The 17,427-nt window shown below is 48.5% G+C and overlaps 1 protein-coding gene across 1 annotated transcript in view; it reads left to right on the top strand.

Annotated features, from left to right (window-relative positions):
* Positions 1-5,577, top strand: part of LOC144144183 (uncharacterized) — a 48,418-nt gene extending 42,841 nt beyond the window's left edge. The window contains exon 17 of the mRNA XM_077675548.1: positions 3,736-5,577. Within this exon, the coding sequence (XP_077531674.1) occupies positions 3,736-5,213 (1,478 nt within the window). The 3' untranslated portion in view covers positions 5,214-5,577. The remainder of the gene's footprint in view (positions 1-3,735) is intronic.
* Positions 5,578-17,427: the final 11,850 nt, after the last annotated feature.

Here is a 17,427-nt window from a genome sequence, read left to right as displayed (position 1 = left end):
ATGTTTCCAGTTTTCAGCTGCAGACTATTTCCGTGTTGTTGTAAAAGTGCTATTTGCTGAAGGTTTACTTCACTTCTGATTCTGAAAAAACAAGGGTCCACATAAAGATGTCGTGTGATACATAAACTAAAGTGACATACCTGTATTCTGAATTGTATTGATATTAAGGAGGGTGCTCTGTATCGGTATAGAAATTTTACTCAGCACATTCAGAGCGGTTGTAAAATTTTCATTAGAACACATCAAACTGTGCTTGGAGATTAAGATTTTTGGGCTTACATCAACCAATAACAGAGGACCTCTCTTAATTAGCGTTTACAGTTAGGTTGGCCACTGTCACATATCTATGGAGGATATCAAAAAGAGGGCAACTGCTATCACTACACACCTGTGCATCAAGCTTGGCACAGTTCTCGTGACATACTGTACTTCCCAAAGACCATGAAGAAAATGCACAGCTTCGGTTTATTTGAAAGATTGCGCAGTTCATAAATGCACTAGTTTTGTTGGGCATGCAATGATGTTTTCATTTAAACCACGAGCTTTCTAAATAGTCTGATGACATCCGAAGAGCTTATATGATGCGACGAAACATGCTTGATTCTGCGGAAAGTGGTAAACAGGCTATCACCATTTAATCTACGATACCCAGTCAAGTGTTTCACCTGCACAGGTGAAGTGCTACATACAGCTATAGCACGGCTATTGTTCCCAAGCATGCTTCAGCAGATGAACTTCAAGCTCAGGTATATAGCAGACTAGAATTTGAGAACTTCAGCCCTACTCAACCCAAACGTTTCAATGAGAAAAGGAGTTTTGGAAATGCACATCCAGCCAGACTTGAGTGAAGGGTGCTTTCGCGTCACTCTGTTATTAGAAGAGCCACACCTACATGGTCCACATCCTTGTCATTTTTGCATTTGTCCTTAACCCTTTGAGGGTCGAATTTTTTCGTCAAATGCGACCCCCCAGGGTTGATTTTTTTTTTGTTGCTGATTTAAATTCTTCGGTTGAATCTATTTCGAGAAAAAATTATCATAATTTTTTTAGGCTGACCATAAAGTGACAAAAAAATCGTTTGTGTTGTTACATACATGTTGTTTATTCATGAGTAACACAAGAAAAATTCTAAATAAAAGCGAGAGAGTAACAAGCCGGCACCTTTTGAGGGAATAGAAATCAGATAGGCATCAGTTTCGCGGGCGCAAAAAGCGGGAAGCGCCCGGAGGACGATGCCAAAACCAGCCGCTGCGCCCACGCGCGCGCGCTCGGCCGGATGCGCCAGCGATAGATGGCGCACCGCTCCTAAAAAAATACAAAAACAGGAGAAAAGAGCCTCACCAGTTTCGCAGGCACCCTTGGTCTGTGGCAGGCGCAAGAAGCGAGAGGCGCTCAGTGGGCGTAAGGGGCCTTAGGTGGGCGATACCCAGCGCGCCCCCTCGTTATCGGATGCGCAAGCGATAGCCAGCGTGCCGCTGAAGTAAATCATAAAAAAAATAAAAAGAAGAGCCATCAGTGCAAGAAAATAATTTGACATATTTCCGCAGTGTGGCAGCACATGCCAAGCAAGAGAAGTTGGCGAAAAAGGAGCGCCTTTTAAACATACAAGCGATGACGTACATGTACGTTATTGACCATTTTGAAGGCGTTTGCAGAGGATGTACATGTACGTCCGTGACCCTGAAAGGGTTAAAAGCAAAACCAAGTCTGTATAGGTGGTATTCATCGAGAAGTTTAGCTGACAATTTCTTCGCTTGGCAACATTGGAAACGGACACGGATATGGCTTATGCGCCACGGACATGGCACGGCTTGCGCCACTGCGCCCACACGCCAAAGAGAAAAAAACACCGGCGTTCGTGGTCTGCTCTGTTTCAACTCGATTCTCAACGGTGGTGTCAACAAAGATGTCATTACCGTATTTACACTATTGTAAGTCGTCTAGAATGTAGGTCGACCCCCAAGAATTGCATCTTTCAAAAAAAAAAAAAAAAGTGAGTGCCGCCTAGAAAATCGTATCACAAAGAGAAGCTTTTCCGTCAACCCACACAGCGGCTCTACCATCATCGATGCTCCCACAAGAGCCGTGCGCTCGCGGTATGCGCGGTAGATGTTAAAGAAGAAAAGCTTTTGTATAAGCACCCGGAATAACCATGTGCTGTGGGTTGAGCGGGAAGAACACATTCGCTGTGAGATGACAACCATCAAAGCAACCGGCAGCGGCCACTGCCGTGCGATACCAAAACAAACAACATGGCAGCTGACGAAAGCGGCGGCGCGCGCGATTTACTTCTGAGCGACTAACCTCCCACCACTGCATTCGGAAGTGTACTAAACAACGTATACGATTTGGGCTACGTTAGCGCGGCGCATTGAATCAAGGGATTCGCTAATACTCATTTTGTTTGTTAGAGACGAATAAAACGCTTCGTTTTTGCACGCGATTCGTGCGCGTCGGCGTTGCGCGGGCGACTTTTTCACGTCCGCGTCGACGATTCCGCACACGGCAGCTTCTACTACTTTTAAGTTCTACCACGCGGCAGCGGGAAGAGCCTGACGACTTGCCCCAATGCCGGCTGGCGCCGCCGGAGATGTTTAGGCTTATCACGGTGGCGGATATTTGATTGGCATTTTCCCTCGCGGCCCGGATAATGCTTTATAGTGTCGTTTTCGACCACATTATCAGATCCCTTCCTGCACAAACATCTTTGTTTGTGCCTTCAGTGATATCTTAGGGAGCGGTTAGATGCGGTTTGTGGAGCTACGCGCACCTCTTCGCGGCTGGTAACGCCGCCATGTTGCCGCCACCGCCGTAGCTCGCAGCATGCGCGTGGTATTTGTGGCAGCGGCAGCGCGGCGCGTTTTCACAAGCAGAAAATGCCTCATGCAGGGAACAAGGGTGCAAAGCTGTCCCCACCTCGTAACACCCCCGATTTCTCGTTTCTCTTGCCGTTACTAGCGGTAGACGATTCGACTTCGATTCTAAGTCGACCCTCCGACATTGGATTGTCAAATTTGAAAAAAAGGGTCGACCTACAATCGTGTAAATACGGTAATCGGACTCACATTGGACTCACGGCATTAGTTTGCGTTTGGTGGGGTAGAGTTTGAAACGCCCAACACAAATTATGTGCTTAGCCCGGCGTAAGCAGTAACGGCGCACTCACATGGTTGCCTGCGTGCGTGCCTCATCAGTGGATACAAGCTGTAGGCCGGTCACTAATGTTGCATGGTAACATCTATCGGTGGGTGCAAGAGAGACTCTGTGGGATCACAGACTATCTTTCTCTTTCCTATTTACATACCTCAACTAAACGCAGTTTGCACTAAGCAGGACATGCTTGTCATTCTGGCATGGCTTTTCTCTCTCTCTCTCTCTCTCTCTCTCTCTCTCTCTCTTTTTAAGCAAAGCAGTATATGTATTGTCTTCATGGTTCCTTCAAGCAGCTGTTCTAGTAATTCAGGCACACACAAAATAAGTCACATGACATGTGAAGCTGGGCCTGTGTGTGAATGAGGACTGTCAAGGGTCCGAAAGAAGACCAATGTGCCACTGGTGCTTTTCAAGTTTGCTTCTCCAAATCTCCGAACCATCTTTGCTAACTCTTGAGTGAAGATAGTTAGGATGCACTACTAAAAGGGGGCTGTAGCTGAAATAAAATGTTTGTTAGTGAGCTTGGCAGCAACCACACCATGCTTTATTTTTTTCTCTCTCTCTCTCTCTCTCTCATTTCAGCGAGGATTATCCTGGGCCGGCTTGGTCTTCACGACATCCTTGAGAGGGAGCTAAGTCGCTCCTCTGAGAAAAGCTTCCCCTCATTGCAGAAAAACGATGCTAATTCAACCTCACCTGTGCAGCATGCTGGCGGGCGACACCAGAACTCACAACCATCAAACAACGATGTTCAAACGCAGCGTAGGTCTTCAGATGACTCTGCGGCCACAAGTGTACCACAGCAGAATTACACACAGCGAGCGGGTTCGCAGACTCAGACATCAAGGGGACAGCACAGAAATTCTGAAAACTCTGGAAGACATGGTGAACACAATAAATCAAATGGTGACCCAGCAAAAAGGAAACGTCCAGAAGACTTAAAAGGAAACCAACAACTTGCTTCAGCATCTGCCCAACACGTGGAGTCTATAACGGAAGATCAGGGTTTGGAAGATTTTGGCAGCAATGGCAAAATGCCCGTACAAGCAGGAAACCATCGTCAACAAGGTTCCAAGAAGAAAGGGAAGCATGCTTTGGGGATGGCAACTCAGGCATCATCCGAAACTGAATATACTCCCGAGTGTGATGAAGCAGCCCCAGCAGCGGACAAAAACAACGAGGCCGCCACACCCACTGATGTTCCTCACAGACAAGATATGGCAGAGTTCCTCAAAACCTTTATTTGTAAGCCTAGAAAACCAACTTCTGGGCAAGAGAAAGATCCAGTTTTACTAATAGAGTCCTCGAGTGAAAACGAGCAAGTCTCTGCTAAAGAAGCACCAGAGAAACCTAAGAAAAGTTCAGCCTCTGCATCAAAAAGTACACAACAGGGCGAGACGGCAAAATCAACTTCTGTACGACAGAAAAAATCGCCATGTCGAAGCAAATCTCGCAGTGGGGATAAGCTTGACCCAGCTAAGGAGGTTTCAGTGCAAGCAAAGAAAAAGGCGGTTTCTACATCTGGAAGCACAAATGCGAGTGGTAATTTAACAGCAGACTGTGAAAGTGTCCAGCAAAGCAGTTCTCACCGAGACATCAGCGAACGTACAGAAGTCTCCACTGGTATTGTAAAAGCACAAATGCCTAGTGATGCAAATGTACCGAAAGAACAGAGAAAAGAAAGCAACCCAGCGGCAACACCGCCCACAGCAGCGTCAGGTGGTGTGGTCAGTAAATGCCGAGAAAAGCTGAAAAAGTTTGCTCGTTCACCTAGAGCCACTGAAACACCTGTAGCAAGCGCTGTTTCAACAATGGTGCCATATGATACCACGCAGACAAATAGCTCTGCAAAGGGGGACACGAGCGCGAGTGAGGTTGCTACCAACGCTCCTGTAAATGGCACTGCATCATTTCTTAACCAGAAATGGCCGACAACGCAGGAGTTGACCACGTCGCATATCTTGGGCACCATTGGCGATGACGGACTAGGCCTCGATGACGACGACTGGATGTTTGACCGCGGGCCTACTAAAAAACGCCAAAGAACGAGCGACGAGTGACAGCGGCTCGCCGCTAACAACTCTGGTGTAATGACGGCCGATCACCTGGGAGTGCACTTGTGCAGTGACATGCCACTGAGCGTTCCAAGCGCAGCCTTTTTAAATGTTGCTGTGCTTGGCCAACGTGTGAGTGAATGAAAAAGTTGATTCTCTGAAACATTGGTTCTTGTTGGGCACACAGAAGTATATGTGCATTTAGACTTTATGGTTGTTCATCGCACTCATACGTTTGAGCTGGACCATGTAGGCTGTTAGTGTTGAGCTTTGTTAAAACCTATTGCCTTTATAATCGTTCATCGCATTCATGTGTTTCAGTTGGCCTGTGTTGACTTTTAGTTCTGACTTTCATTAAAATAGATTTTCGACACTATTGAATTTGTATATATGGCTTTCTTTTAAGTACAGAGCACTTTAGGGGCTCGCCTTGTTGTCGTAGCTCACTCGCTGGACCCAAGTAGAGCCCCATGGCTTTCCGTCGTAGCAGCTGTCGTCGCGGCGTAACCCAGAGGCTTCGAAAGTCAAGCGGTTTATAAAGCTATAAGCGCTCGAAACTCGTGAACCGCTGGCGCTTGTCGTACAAATCCCCATTGTTTAGCGCAAAGAAAACTCTAGGTACATTTGAGGCAAAATATACGTAATTGACCTGCAGCGCCCGCGTTAATTTAGTTAGGAACGCTCGTTGGGTTGGTTTTTACGATAGTAAGCGAAAAAAAGTGGCAGTGCAACGCCGGCACGTGTGGGAGGAAAAGCAAGCAGAAAAAGAACAGCACTCCCGCTGGCGCAGTTTCAGGTAGGGGGCGTGTGAGCACTGCGGAGGCGGGAAATTTGAATTGCATTGGGTAGTAGCAGTGAGCGGATAACACCACTACAGCCCATTATGGCGAATCACTGCACTGCACTGCACTTCCGACAGCTTTCACTTTGAGTGAAACGGCTTTAATTTTCTCTTTAGGCGAGACTGCTCTATGGCGTAAGGGCCCTCACGGGTAGAGCACTGCACCTGTTTTGTGCTTAAAAGCATGATGGCACTGGTACTGGGAGTCCTATACGCCTCGAGCGCGGCCTGTAGGGGCGCCACTGAAATCCCCCTAGCGGCCTGTTTCGAAAGCAGCCGCGGGAGTCCGTGCCCCGCTCCCCAGTGCCGCCGCTGCTTTTGCGGCACGTTCACGACTGAGATTTACCGTTTGCGGGCGTTTGAAATCCATGTTTATGTGGAGCAGTCACTCTGTTCGCAAATGGGGAGCGTTTACGACAGTGCAAATGTTTCTGACGCGACCTTAGTGTGGTGTATTCTGTCTGTATAAGCGCCAGGTGTGGGCCACAGGCCAGCGTCGCGGAACCGGCGTATGATGGAGCCGATTGTAGTTACACTGACCTGAATTTACTAACCGTGTCTCCGTAACCACCGGTTCCTCAGACGTTCATGCTACGGCTATACACTACGATTTAAACAGGTTTTGTGCGCTCACATAATCAGCGGAGCACTCATACCTGACAGCACGCCAGTTACGTTTGCCAATATTATACCTCAGATATTGATCACCACCATTTACAAGCCAGTCTGTATTAATTTCAGGAATATTCAACAAAAGTACGATGGACAATGCATAATTATACTCCGGGATCAGCACACGACAGAGTCGTCTTGTCGTGAGGTGAGCGCCCGCAAACATTCATCTGCTAAATATATCCTCTGCGCGCAGCGCGGAGACGGGCTTAGAATATACGCCTCGAGCGCTGCCTGTAGGGGCGCCACTGAAATCCCCCTAGCGGCCCGTTTTGAAAGCAGGCGCGGGAGTCCGCGTCCGGCTCCCCAGTGCCGCCGCTGCTTTTGCGGCACGTTCACGCCTGAGATTTACCGTTTGCGGGCGTTTGAAATCAGTGTTTATGTGGAGCAGTCACTCTGTTCGCAAATAAGGTGTGTTTACGAGAGTATAAATGTTTCTGGCGCGACCTTAGTGTGGTATATTCGATCTGTATAAGCGCCAGGTGTGTGTCACAGGCCAGCGTCGCGTAACCGGCGTATGATGGAGCCGATTGTATACGTTACACAGTGACTGACCTAAATTTACTAGCAGTGTATCCGTAACCACCGGGTCCTCAGATGTTCATGATACGGCTACACACTACGATTTAAATCGGTTTTGTTTGTTCGCAATCACCGGAGCACTCATACCTGACAGCACGCCAGTTACATTTATCACCACCATTTACAAGCCAGTCTGTGTTAATTTCGGGAATATTCAACAAAAGTACGATGGACAATGCATAATTATACTCGGGGATCAGCACACGACAGAGCCGCCTTTTCTTGAGGTGAGCGCCCGCAAACATTCATCTGCTATAGATATATCCTCTGCGAGCAGCACGGAGACGAACTTAGAATATAATCCGCGTCCGCGACTAATCCTTCTTCGAAATGTCGTCATATGGCACAGGGAGCCTGCAGAATAAAGCAGAAACTGAAATCAGAGTACCTTATCACATACCACATGTGCACTCTTCCAACGACACCTTTCATCGCTTGTTGAACAGCCTACCCGCGCCTACCCTGTATACTTCCAAAGATGCGTCCGCCGTACGATCAGCTGTTCGTTGAAGTAGAAAAAAAAAAAAGGAAAGTGAACGCGAGATTTGTGTGTGATTACTAAAACGTTCATTGCTTGATTCCGCTCCGCATTTGTACACAGCGTCCCCCTCCCCTCCACCGATGTCTCGCGAAAAAGCAGTGCATTTCGCGTATAGTTGGTCTAGTGAACCCTACCTGGCTTAAGTTTTGACGAACGTCTTTAGCATGTCAGATGCTGCACTGTTTTTTTTTCATTTTTCATTTATTTTAATTCCGCACTTGCACAGCATTTATTTTTCCGTGCTTTCATGAACTTGCCTTGGTTCTTGCTATATGGCGTGTGTGCGCACATATTTAACGACGCACAGGCTTGGAATATACTTAACATTTTCGCAGGATTTATATCTTATAAATGGCATAAGTTATTGTCCTGGATTGGGTAATCACATCCACGAAACATATTTTTCTGCGACGTATACATTCGAAATGAAGCCGCATTCGTTGTCCACGCAGCAAAATAAAGCCAACCTCTCGTTGTGCCAGTATCAGGTCTAAACGAGGCGACAGTAGAATTCATTTGTGCCTGATGTTTTGGAGGTGACAGGGGTGATACGTTGCTGCCGTCGCCGACGCCCGGAAGAGCGGCGACGAAGCGCGCAGAACCGTGTCCCCGGGTAGCTCTTGCAGGCGATCGCGTACTCTACGAAGATGCAGCTGCTTTTTAAGTGACCTAAACGTACTCTTTGCCTATAGACGTCACCATATCAAGTTTTTTTAGGGCGCGGAAAGGCGAAAAGAAGCGAAACAGAACCAAAACACGGCACGAGCCCCTATCGGCCACGCACCGCAAATCCCGTCAACACCGCGGAGAAGCGGCGGCAGGCGGCGCAGCGATCGCGAAGCTCGAGGCGTATAATCCGCGTCCGCGACTAAATGCTTCTTCGACATATCGTCATATGGCACAGGGAGCCTGCAGAATAAAGCAGAAACTGAAATCAGAGGGCCTTATCACAACCACACTCTTCCAACGACACCTGTCATCGCAATTGTTGAACAGCCTACCCTGTATACTTCCAAAAATGCGTCCGCCCTACGACCAGCTCTTCGTTGAAGTAGAAAAACAAAAGGAAAGTGAACGCGAGATTTGTGTGTGGGATTACTAAACCGTTCATTGCTTGATTCCGCTCCGCATTTGTACACAGCGTCCCCCTCCCCTCCACCGATGTCTCGCGAAAAAGCAGTGCATTTCGCGTATAGTTGGTCTAGTGAACCCTACCTGGCTTAAGTTTCGACGAACGTCTTTAGCATGTCAGAAGCTGGGCTGTTTTTTTTTTTATTTCTGTTAGTTATTATTGCACATCATTTTTTTCCCCGTGGTTTCATTAACTTGCCTTGGTTCTTGCTATATATGGCGTGTGTGGGCACATATTTAACGACGCACAGGCTCGGAATTTACTTAACATTTTCGCATGGTTTATATTCTTATAACAAGCATTAGTTATTGTCCGGGATTGGGTAATCACATCCCCGAAACACATTTTTCTGCGACGTACATATTCGAAACAAAGCCGCGTTCATTGTCCACGCTGCAAAATGAAGCCAACCTATCATTGTGCCAGTATCAGGTCTAAACGAGGCGTCATTAGAATTCGTTTGTTCTTGTTGTTTTGGAGGTGACATGGGTGATATGTTGCTGCCGCAGCCGACGCCCGGAAGAGCGGCGACGAAGCGCGCAGAACCGCCTCCCGGGTAGCTCTTGCAGGCGATCGCGTACTCTACGAAGACGCAGCTGCTTTTTAAGTGACCTAAACATACTCACCATAACAAGTTTTTTTAGGGCGCGGAAAGGCGAAAAGAAGCAAAACAGAACCAAAACACTGCACGAACCCCTATCATCCACGCAGCGCAAGTCCCGTCAACGCCGTGGAGAAGCGGCGGCAGGCGGCGCAGCGATCGCGAAGCTCGAGGCGTGTATACTGCGTATACCCACCGCTGGATATCGGGGTTTAATTAGCATACCACAGTTTAATCGTCAAAGCGGGTAGAGTGAACTAGAATACTTGGGTAGTGGAAAAAGCGGCCGCCGCCGAGTGAGGCACTTCGTGTCAACCCCGCGCGGTGGCGCTCGCGTGCCCCGCCCGAGCGCTTTTTCGCCTCGGGTAGCGGCGGGTAGGCGTGCGTTGGGGCATTCTCCGAGGGGCTACAGTTCTTTCAAAGACGTACGATAGTCTTTCTTGGGCTACTTAAACCCAGAAATTTTGGCCTGTCTGTGACTCGATTCAGCCACCCGGCCAAAGCAAAAGTATATAAGCCTGCGCAATAGTCTTATATAGTCGCAGCTAAATCTACCCGTCTTGGTCCGGTGTAATGTTCATACTTGTCAACATTGTTGAATAAGAACAAGACATTACGCAAATATGAGACAACAAATCAATACAGAAGTGATATTTGCAGTGTTCCTTTATAAAAAATTGGCCGCGTATCTGCTCCTTTCGTTGCAAATGTCGTCAAAAGACGATAGTCTTTATCGACTTTTGCCAAGTAAATGCCTCCCTTCGCTTTCCCGCTCACCTCTCATGTTGTTCCTCTTGCGTCGCGCTCCTCCTAAAGGTAAAGACGCCAAAGGTTTGCTTAAATCATTTTAAATTCCCCGCGTTCCACTGCTCCAAACCGGGTGTCTCGATGCCAACGCTGCCGTACGGCGAAGACGCGTGTGAATCGAGACGCCCTTCTTAAACGTTTATAGAACCGCGTTTCCTTAGTCCACGTGCGTTCCCAGCAGAACGTGGAACCTATCTAGTGGAACCTTGCTTAACTCTTGCCACTTGATTTCTTCAAATGCCGCCAGAAGCTATGTGGCGCGGGCGACAGGAGGCGACGGCGGAGTGATATTTTTTTCTTCCGTTGATGAAGTATTTAATCTCGCCATAATCAAACATGTACGATTTTTTATAAAGGAACGCTGCCAATATCACTTCTGTATCAATTTGTTGTCTTATATATGCCTAATGTCTTGTTGTTCTTCAACAATATTGACAAGTACGAACATTACACCGGACTTAGTCGGGCACATTTAGCTGTGACTATATAAGACTATTGCGCAGGCATTGTTTTGCTTTGGCCGGGTGGCTGAATCGAGTCACAGACAGACAGACGGACAGACAGACATACAGACAGACCAAAATTTCTGGGTTTAAGTAGCCCAAGAAAGACTATCGTCTTTAAAATGCAAACATGCTTGACTTTTGAGAAATTAAATACTTCATCAACTGCAGAAAAAGAATTCACTCCGCCGTCGCCTGCTGTCGCCAGCGCCACTATAGCTTCTTTAAGAAATCAACCGGCAACAGTTACGCAAGGTTCCACTAGATAGTTTCCACGTTCTGCTTGCAACGCACGTGGAGTAGGGAAACGCGGCTCTATAAACGTTGAAGTAGGGTGCCTCGATTAACGCGCGTCTTCGCCATACGGCAGCGTTCGCATCGAGACACCCGGTTTGGAGCAGTGGAACGCGCAAAATTTAAAATGATTTAAGCAAACATTTGGCTTCTTTACCTTGGGAGGAGCGCGACGCAAGAGGAACAACATGAGAGGTGAGCGGTAAAGCAAGGGAGGCATTTACTTCGGAAAAGCCGATAAAGACTGTCGTCTTTTGACGTCGTTTGCAACGAAAGGAGCAGATACGCGGCCACTTTTTTTCGTGTAAAAACCGGGGATAATGCTATTAATTTACCAGGGTTTTTATGGGAAAGGTAGCTACGTCGTGTATTTACTGTTTGCTCATTTCTTCATCCCATTTAGCCAACCGAGCAGACCGCGCCGTGCTTTAGCGATCGAGCTCGTTATCATGCCGATATTTTTTCTTCGTTGTTTGATGATTTCGCTATCGTATTGTGTCAACTGAGGAAAGAGTGACCTGCTTTAGGCTGGCCAGCATACGTCACTTCTGATTTTTTTCTTTATTTTCTTGCTGATTTTTCTATCAAGATCTGCATACCGAGCAAACTGCGTCGTGCGTACGCAAACGTTTCCCGTTTTCTTTTTTTCAAATTTGACCCATGCAGCACACATGACAGATGTCTTAAAACTTCAGTTAAAGGAGCCATGAAGAGAAAACACAAGTTTGGTTCATTCGAAAGATTGCCTCGTTAGAACCATAACGACACCACTTATAACGCAAACTTCGCTCAAATAAGCTACATAATTAGGAAAAACGGGAATGGTCATGCGACCCACCAGCTCATTTCCCGCAACAGAACCTATGCCGTCACATGGGCTAAGCTCTGCGATTGGCGGAGGCCGGCAAAAGCAAACGCATGTTAGGCAGGGCTTACAGTTTGCATAACGAGCTAAATGCCCGTGAAACATACTGCACATTCTTTTTATGACAAAGAACGGTGGAGTAAACGGTTGAAGTTCCGAACGAACACGCAAGCGTGTGCGCCAATGCGTACGAAACAACCGCCTGGCCGATCTCGACATCTCGCCGTCGCGCAGACGAATTTTCGGGTTCGAGGCGCTCTGACCTTGGAGGAAAAATGCCGTAAACACCGCGCATTGACGCTCGTATCTTTCTGGTCGAAGCAGAGAGCTCGCGCGAACGGCTTTCCATACACGACACCGGCCAACTGGCATAAGCGATACTGCTACTGAAGTTGAACTATTATTAACCGTAATAAAAATACGGCACATACGTACCAGTCTGTATTCGTCCGTGGCGACGGCGCTGACGAGGCAGCGGTGCCGACGGCAGGGCGTTCGTCTGTTGTGGCTATCGCGGAATGGTCGCTTTCCCGTCCACCGCGTATCCCACAACTCTTGCCGCTCGTGCACTTAGAAGCGTTGAGCGTTCAAGTGGTGTGAGGTTGTTAAATGCAAGCCCGAGCTCCTCGGCGAGAGTTTTGTTCTCCGGATCAGGCGATTCCATGACTAGGGCTGCGGGTGCACTAGGTTTTACTAGCATTTTTAAAATGGCCGCCGTCTCGGTCGACTCCCGCGTGTGGGTGCTATATGGAGTCGACATACTAAGTATCTGTTTCATGGACCGGCCCGTGTGACACCATTGCTCACGTCACCAAATGTGCAATTTTAGCGGGAGATTTAAAATTTTGGCTTAAATTGCCTTATTTCTCAGTGAATAAAGCAACATTTGCTTCCGGGAAAGCGCTTGGGGTACTATGAAACACCTAATCTTTCGAATAAAACAAACTTTTGTTTTCTCTTCATGGCTCCTTTAAGTCAACGAAAAGGGCGCAAATACAGGATTCGCAACCGCAATTCTCGGAAAAGCACCAAGTCACACGGCATAATTTTATTGCGTGATCATTTTATTTATTAAATAAACATAATTTTATTGCGCGCGCGTGTGTGCGTCCGTGCGTGCATGCGTGCGTGTATGTGTGTTCGCGCGTGCGCGCATGTGTGCGCGCGCGCGTGTGTATGTGTGTGTGTGTTCGCACGTGCGTGCGTGTACGTGCGTGTGCAAGTGTGCCTGCACACACACACACAAAGTTAAATAAGCCTGAGCCCGCCAGACTGTTTCTAAATATAAGCCCGCGTCCGACAGAGTATGAGCCCGAAAAAAATCGGCCTTTTCAACGTGAGCGAGTATATATACAGATATATCGCATTGAATTTTCTTAAACTTGGACCGAGCTTTGTACAACACACACACATTATATGTATATATATATATATATATATATATATATATATATATATATATATATATATATATATGTAGCGAATCAGAATAGGAAATGAGGGGCTCGGAGAAATAACACAGACATAACCAATCCTTATTTTCTATATATATATATATATATATATAGGGTTAGGAAATGAGGGGCTCGTTAGGAAATACAGAAAGAAATGCCGGCAGTCTACAACGCCAAAGAAGGCATAGGGGAATGGTTAGAATATTTTTTTACCGTTAGTGACGTTACATTTTTTTTACTGTTATTAATTACGTGAGAAAGAAAGAAAAACACGCGCCCAGAGTGGGGACCGAACCCACGCCTTTCGATTAGATCTCGAATGCCTTACCAATTCGGCTATCTGGGCGGCTGTGTCCTCCTTCACTTTCCGGGGTATTTATATTTACTACAACTGTATCTGACGTTTGAGGGTGGTAGCCAGCGCCACTCAGACTACACGGGGAGAAGGGGACCTTCTTTTCAACCCCCGGGGCGTGACGCGAACGTCTACAGCCTGTCATAAGTGGGTAACCGGCGGGAAACCCTCTTACATTGCTACCTTGGCATCAAGGTCTTTCTGTATTTCCTAACGAGCCCCTCATTTCCTAACCCTATTATCATGCGAAAGCTTAGCGAGGGCCTCGGTTCTGGCAGCCTTGATGCCAAGGTAGCATAAGAGGGTTTCCCGCCGGTTACCCACTTATGACAGGCTGTAGACGTTCGCGTCACGCCCCGGGGGTTGAAAAGAAGGTCCTCTTCTCCCCGTGTAGTCTGAGTGGCGCTGGCTACCACCCTCAAACGTCAGATACAGTTGTAGTAAATATAAATACCCCGGAAAGTGAAGGAGGACACAGCCGCCCAGATAGCCGAATTGGTAAGGCATTCGAGATCTAATCGAAAGGCGTGGGTTCGGTCCCCACTCTGGGCGCGTGTTTTTCTTTCTTTCTCACGTAATTAATAACAGTAAAAAAAAATGTAACGTCACTAACGGTAAAAAAATATTCCAACCATTCCCCTATGCCTTCTTTGGCGTTGTAGACTGCCGGCATTTCTTTCTGTATATATATATATATATATATATATATATATATATATATATATATATATATTGTAACGAGGGTAATGAACATATGCAATAGACGCAACATGCCATCAAGACATCGGGGTATGTGCCTCACCAGCATAGCCCATATAGGATTACGACCAATTCACACTCGGGGATATGCGCCAAAGAGGTGTCAAGGAAGACGATGAACCACAGGACGTGCATGCGCCAGAAACGAGCTTGGTGAACGCAACGCTCAGACCTGCGTTATCCATCGGCTTCGCTCCTGCAATTAAACAACGTCAACCGGCTACCGGCGTGTCGGCTGTCTTCTTAACAAGTGGTGGAGGTCAGGAGTTTCGATCCCGCCCTGGAGCTTCGTTCCCGGACGCTACCACCCCCAATGTCCAGAGAAACCACTCAGCCTGTGATCTGCCGCGCCTCCATGCGCGAGCGGGAACCGGCCAAGTTCAGTGGTGCAGACGACAGCGACGCAGATGACTGGCTATCTTCCTTCGAACGCGTGAGTGCGTATAATAAGTGGGACGACAATGCCAAGCTTAGCAACGTCGCCTTCTCTCTAACGAAAGTCGCGGAAACATGGTACAACAATAACGAGTCCGATCTCCGGCCTTGGTCTCATTTCTGCAGTGAATTTATTAGAATTTTCGGCCGCCCTGCTGTACGAAAACTTCGCGCCGAACAGTGCTTACGTGCACGCGGACAGAAGGCTGGCGAGACGTTCACCAGCTATATCGAAGACGTCATTGATTTATGCAAACGCGTCGACCCCTCCATGACGGAAGCTGACAAGGTCCGGAACATTTTAAAAGGCGTTGACGACGACGCTTTCCAGATGCTCTTGGCTAGAGACCCCAAAACTGTTGCGGATGTCGTCCGCTTGTGTCAGAGTTTTGACGATCTACGCAAGCAGCGAGCTCTGACTCGACAAGCCTGTGCTCGCGGGGAGTCCGTGGCGAGCGTGGCGGCTACGTACGACGAGGATTCCGCTCTGTTTTCCCGCATCAAAGACTTTATACGAGAAGAGGTGGCCCGCCAAGTTTCCCTGCTCCCCTGCACCGTAGAGCCGCCTTCTCCACTAGCGCCTACACTCCGGAATATGATACGGGACCAGGTAGCTAACGCATTGCCACCAGCCGAACACACCGCACCAGTCGCTGCCCCTACGCCCCTCTCCCCTCTCACCTACGCCCCTCTCACCTACGCTGGAGCGACAGCCAGGCCGCCACCACCGCCTGCTCCATTCTTCCAGTCCCCAGCGCCGCAACCAGCCGTGTCGTTCCAGCCGGCGGTGCGCATTGCGCCGACTCACGTACCATCACGACCACTTCCAACCCCTATCACCAGTCCTTACGATGCGAATGCGTGGCGCACACCGGACAATCGGCCCATCTGTTTCGCGTGTCGGACACCCGGACATGTCGCCCGCTACTGTCGTCGTCGTGTGCTGCAGCCCGCCAACATTTTTCAAGCACCTTTTTACGCAAGCCCCCACATCCCGTCTTATGTTCCGCCGCAAACTCCGCAGAATTTGCCCACCGAGTCTTCTGAACAGCCGCCGTTCGCCAGCCGCCGCTCGTCCTCCCCACGTCGCCGCTCAGTTTCCCCCATGCGTCGCCGCCCGAGCAGTGACGGGGAGGAAAACTAACAGCCGCAGTTCCTGAGGCAAGAGCTGCGTCACCGTCGAACTGCACAAGTCCTCAATTTTCACCGAAAAATGTTATTGACGTGATTGTAGAAGGTGCCCCTACTGTTGCGCTAATCGATACAGGAGCCGCTGTTTCTGTTATCCATGCCCGTCTCTGCCGCTCTCTACGAAAAGTGATGACGCCACTTTCTGGACTTTCATTACGAGCCGCCAATTCGCAACCCATTAAGCCGCTTGCTGCCTGCACTGCACGGGTCGTCATCAAGAACATCTCTTACATCGTTGAGTTCATCGTCTTGCCATCCTGCTCCCATGACGTAATTCTGGGTTGGGACTTTCTTTCCCGCCACGACGCTATTATTGACTGTGCTCGGGCTGAAGTTGAATTTTCCACTGACGTCTTAGAGGATTCCGGTGATGCCCCTACTACCAAGCTACTAATTGCTGAAGACACTGACGTTCCGCCAGGCTCCTCTGTCCTCGTTCCATTATGTTGCACGACTGTCCCAGACGCAACTGTTCTCTTTACGCCCTCAGCCATTTTCCTACGTCGGAAATGTCTTCCTTTGCCCTGTGCCATTTTAACAACTCGTGATGGCGCAAGCACTATGTTAGTCACGAATCCGTCGGCGACTCCGTGTTCCCTTTTTAGCGGAGAAACACTTGGGTTTATCGAGATTGTGGATGCCCGGCTAGTCGTCGATGTACCTGACCATTTGCGCCATGTTCAGATTGACGGACTGAGTGTTAGTTCCGGCGTACCAGAACAATTGCCATCTGCTGCTTTCCACCAGTGCATGGACGAAGACCTTGACGCAACCCAACGATCACGACTTGCTGCATTGCTTCGGAAGTTCTGTTCGTCGTTTGATCACGCGCAAAGCTCGCTGGGTCGCACGTCCGTTGTCACGCACTCCATTGATACTGGTTCGCACGCCCCGCTTCGACAGCGCCCCTATCGAGTGTCACCGACTGAGCGCCAAACTATTGAAGACAACGTGACGGATATGCTCAAGCGAGGTGTTATTCGCCCTTCCAAGAGTCCCTGGGCTTCGCCTGTGGTGCTTGTTCGGAAGAAAGATGGCTCCATTAGGTTTTGCGTAGATTATCGCCGCTTGAACACCATTACACGCAAAGACGTATACCCGCTCCCTCGCATCGATGATGCGCTTGATTGTTTGCAAGGAGCCGAATTTTTCTCATCCCTCGACTTACGATCCGGGTACTGGCAGGTC

The sequence above is a fragment of the Haemaphysalis longicornis genome, unplaced genomic scaffold (genome assembly GCF_048455015.1).
Source record: "Haemaphysalis longicornis isolate Haplotype H1 unplaced genomic scaffold, Haemaphysalis longicornis Haplotype H1 scaffold_64, whole genome shotgun sequence".
In the NCBI taxonomy this organism is placed as follows: Eukaryota; Metazoa; Arthropoda; class Arachnida; order Ixodida; family Ixodidae; genus Haemaphysalis; species Haemaphysalis longicornis.
The sequence above is the reverse complement of the archived record's forward strand: the minus strand, read 5'-3'. Positions and strand labels throughout refer to the sequence as shown.